The 1,823-nt window shown below is 48.3% G+C and overlaps 1 protein-coding gene across 1 annotated transcript; it reads left to right on the forward strand.

The window, feature by feature from the left end:
• Nucleotides 1-1,176: 1,176 nt before the first annotated feature.
• Nucleotides 1,177-1,804, forward strand: H257_13370 (hypothetical protein; the record flags this gene model as incomplete). The annotated part of the gene is made up of 3 exons (XM_009840868.1): nt 1,177-1,357; nt 1,403-1,716; nt 1,787-1,804. 3 exons carry the CDS (start codon nt 1,177-1,179, stop codon nt 1,802-1,804), a joined length of 513 nt encoding a protein of 170 aa, XP_009839170.1.
• Nucleotides 1,805-1,823: the final 19 nt, after the last annotated feature.

Here is a 1,823-nt window from a genome sequence, read left to right on the forward strand (position 1 = left end):
CATACACTTGGATTCGGATTCATGGTATCTTAGTTATTGTATGCCGATACAAATATGCAAATGGATGAGTGTTTGTTCGTTGTTATAGAATGTTTGTGACAACCCTGTAGGTATCTAGGACGAATTTTGCCAAGAACATCGACAGGTAGACCTTTTATGATATCATAAATTGTCTCGTCACCAGAATCTTGGATTGGTTTAATACTGTTTAAAACAAAGTTTAAAACAGTATTAAACAAGCAAATTACTGTTGATTTCAATGATTTGAGCACTATGCGCACTCATATTCTAGCCAATGATTCATCAATTCAGAGAATGATATCACTGACGGGAGTTCTATTTTACAGCTACATGTAAGAAATATGATGTAATTGTGTTAGATTTCCATAACTCTGTCGCGTTTACTCGAGACATCAAGGAATGGAGTCAAAATCCAAGTCGACCACTCAAGCCCCCAGGAGCGTGGCAAGCAGCGTGGCGAACAGCATTGGCAGCAGCGTGGCAGTTGATGGCCATAAAGCAACGAGTAATATAAATCCACAACCTTTCATCAATTAAACATTGGGTGCAGGACACCAATCGACACTGAGCCAAATCCGACCCAGTGCAGTTGAGGAGCTTAGCAGCGAGGCGAGCAATGTGGCAAGCGGCGTCGCAAGCAGCGTATCAACCAGCAATGGCAGCAACGAGGCGAGCAGCAAACCAAGTAGCGCGACGGGCAGCTTTGGAAGCAGCGTGGTGAATGGTCTCCATGAAGCAACCAGTAATATATATCCACAACCTTTCATCAACTGATACCCCGAAACTGATGCAGGACACCAATTGACACGAAGTCAAATCCGACCCATTGTAGTTGAGGCATTTAGTAGCGAGGCAAGTAACACGGCGAGCAGCTTAGCAACCAGCGAGGCCAGTAGCATTGAGGCGAGCAACGTGTCAAACAGCGTGTCAAGCAGCAATGACAGCAGTGAGGTGAGCGGCATGCCAAGTAGCGTGGCGAGTAGCATTGGCAGCAGCGCGGCAAATGGTGTTCATGAAGCAACGAGTAACATAAATTCGCAACCTTTCATCAACTGAACATTGAGTGCAGGACACCAATCAACACTGAGTCTAATCAGACGCAGTGCAGATGAGGCGCTTTGCTACGAGCAAGCAAGCATTACTGGAAGCAGCGAGATGAGCAGCGCGGGCAGCAACGTGGCAAGCAGCGAGGCAAGCACGTATGGCAGCAGCATCGCGGACAGCGTGCCAAGTAGTATGGCAAGTAGCATGGCAAGTACCGTGGACAGCAGTGTGGACAAGAACATGGCGAGCAGCATTGACAGCAGCGTGGTAAATGGTGGTCATGAAGCAACGAGTAAAATATATCCACACCCTTTTATCAACTGAACCTTGGGTGCAGGACATCAATCGACACTGAGTCAAATCCGACCCAGTGCAGATGAGGCGCTGAGCAGTGAGCAAGCAAGCAATAATGGAAGTAGCGAGACGAACGACGTGGCAAGCAGCGTGACAAGCAACACTGAAAGCAGTGAGGCAAGCAGCATTGGTAGCAGCGTAGGCAGCAGCGAGGCGAGCAACGAAGCAAGCAGCGTGGTAAGCAGATACGGCAGCATCGTGGCAGGCAGCGTGTCAAGTACCATGGCAAGCAGTATGGGAAGTACCGTGGACAGCACCGTGGATAACAACATGGCGAGCAGCATTGACAGCAGCGTGGTAAATTGTGGTCATGAAGCAACGAGTAAAATATATCCACACCCTTTCATCAACTGAACCTTGGGTGCAGGGCATCAATCGACACTGAGTCAAATCCGACCCAGTGC

This window comes from Aphanomyces astaci (assembly GCF_000520075.1).
Source record: "Aphanomyces astaci strain APO3 unplaced genomic scaffold supercont1.47, whole genome shotgun sequence".
NCBI classification, from domain to species: Eukaryota; Oomycota; class Saprolegniomycetes; order Saprolegniales; family Verrucalvaceae; genus Aphanomyces; species Aphanomyces astaci.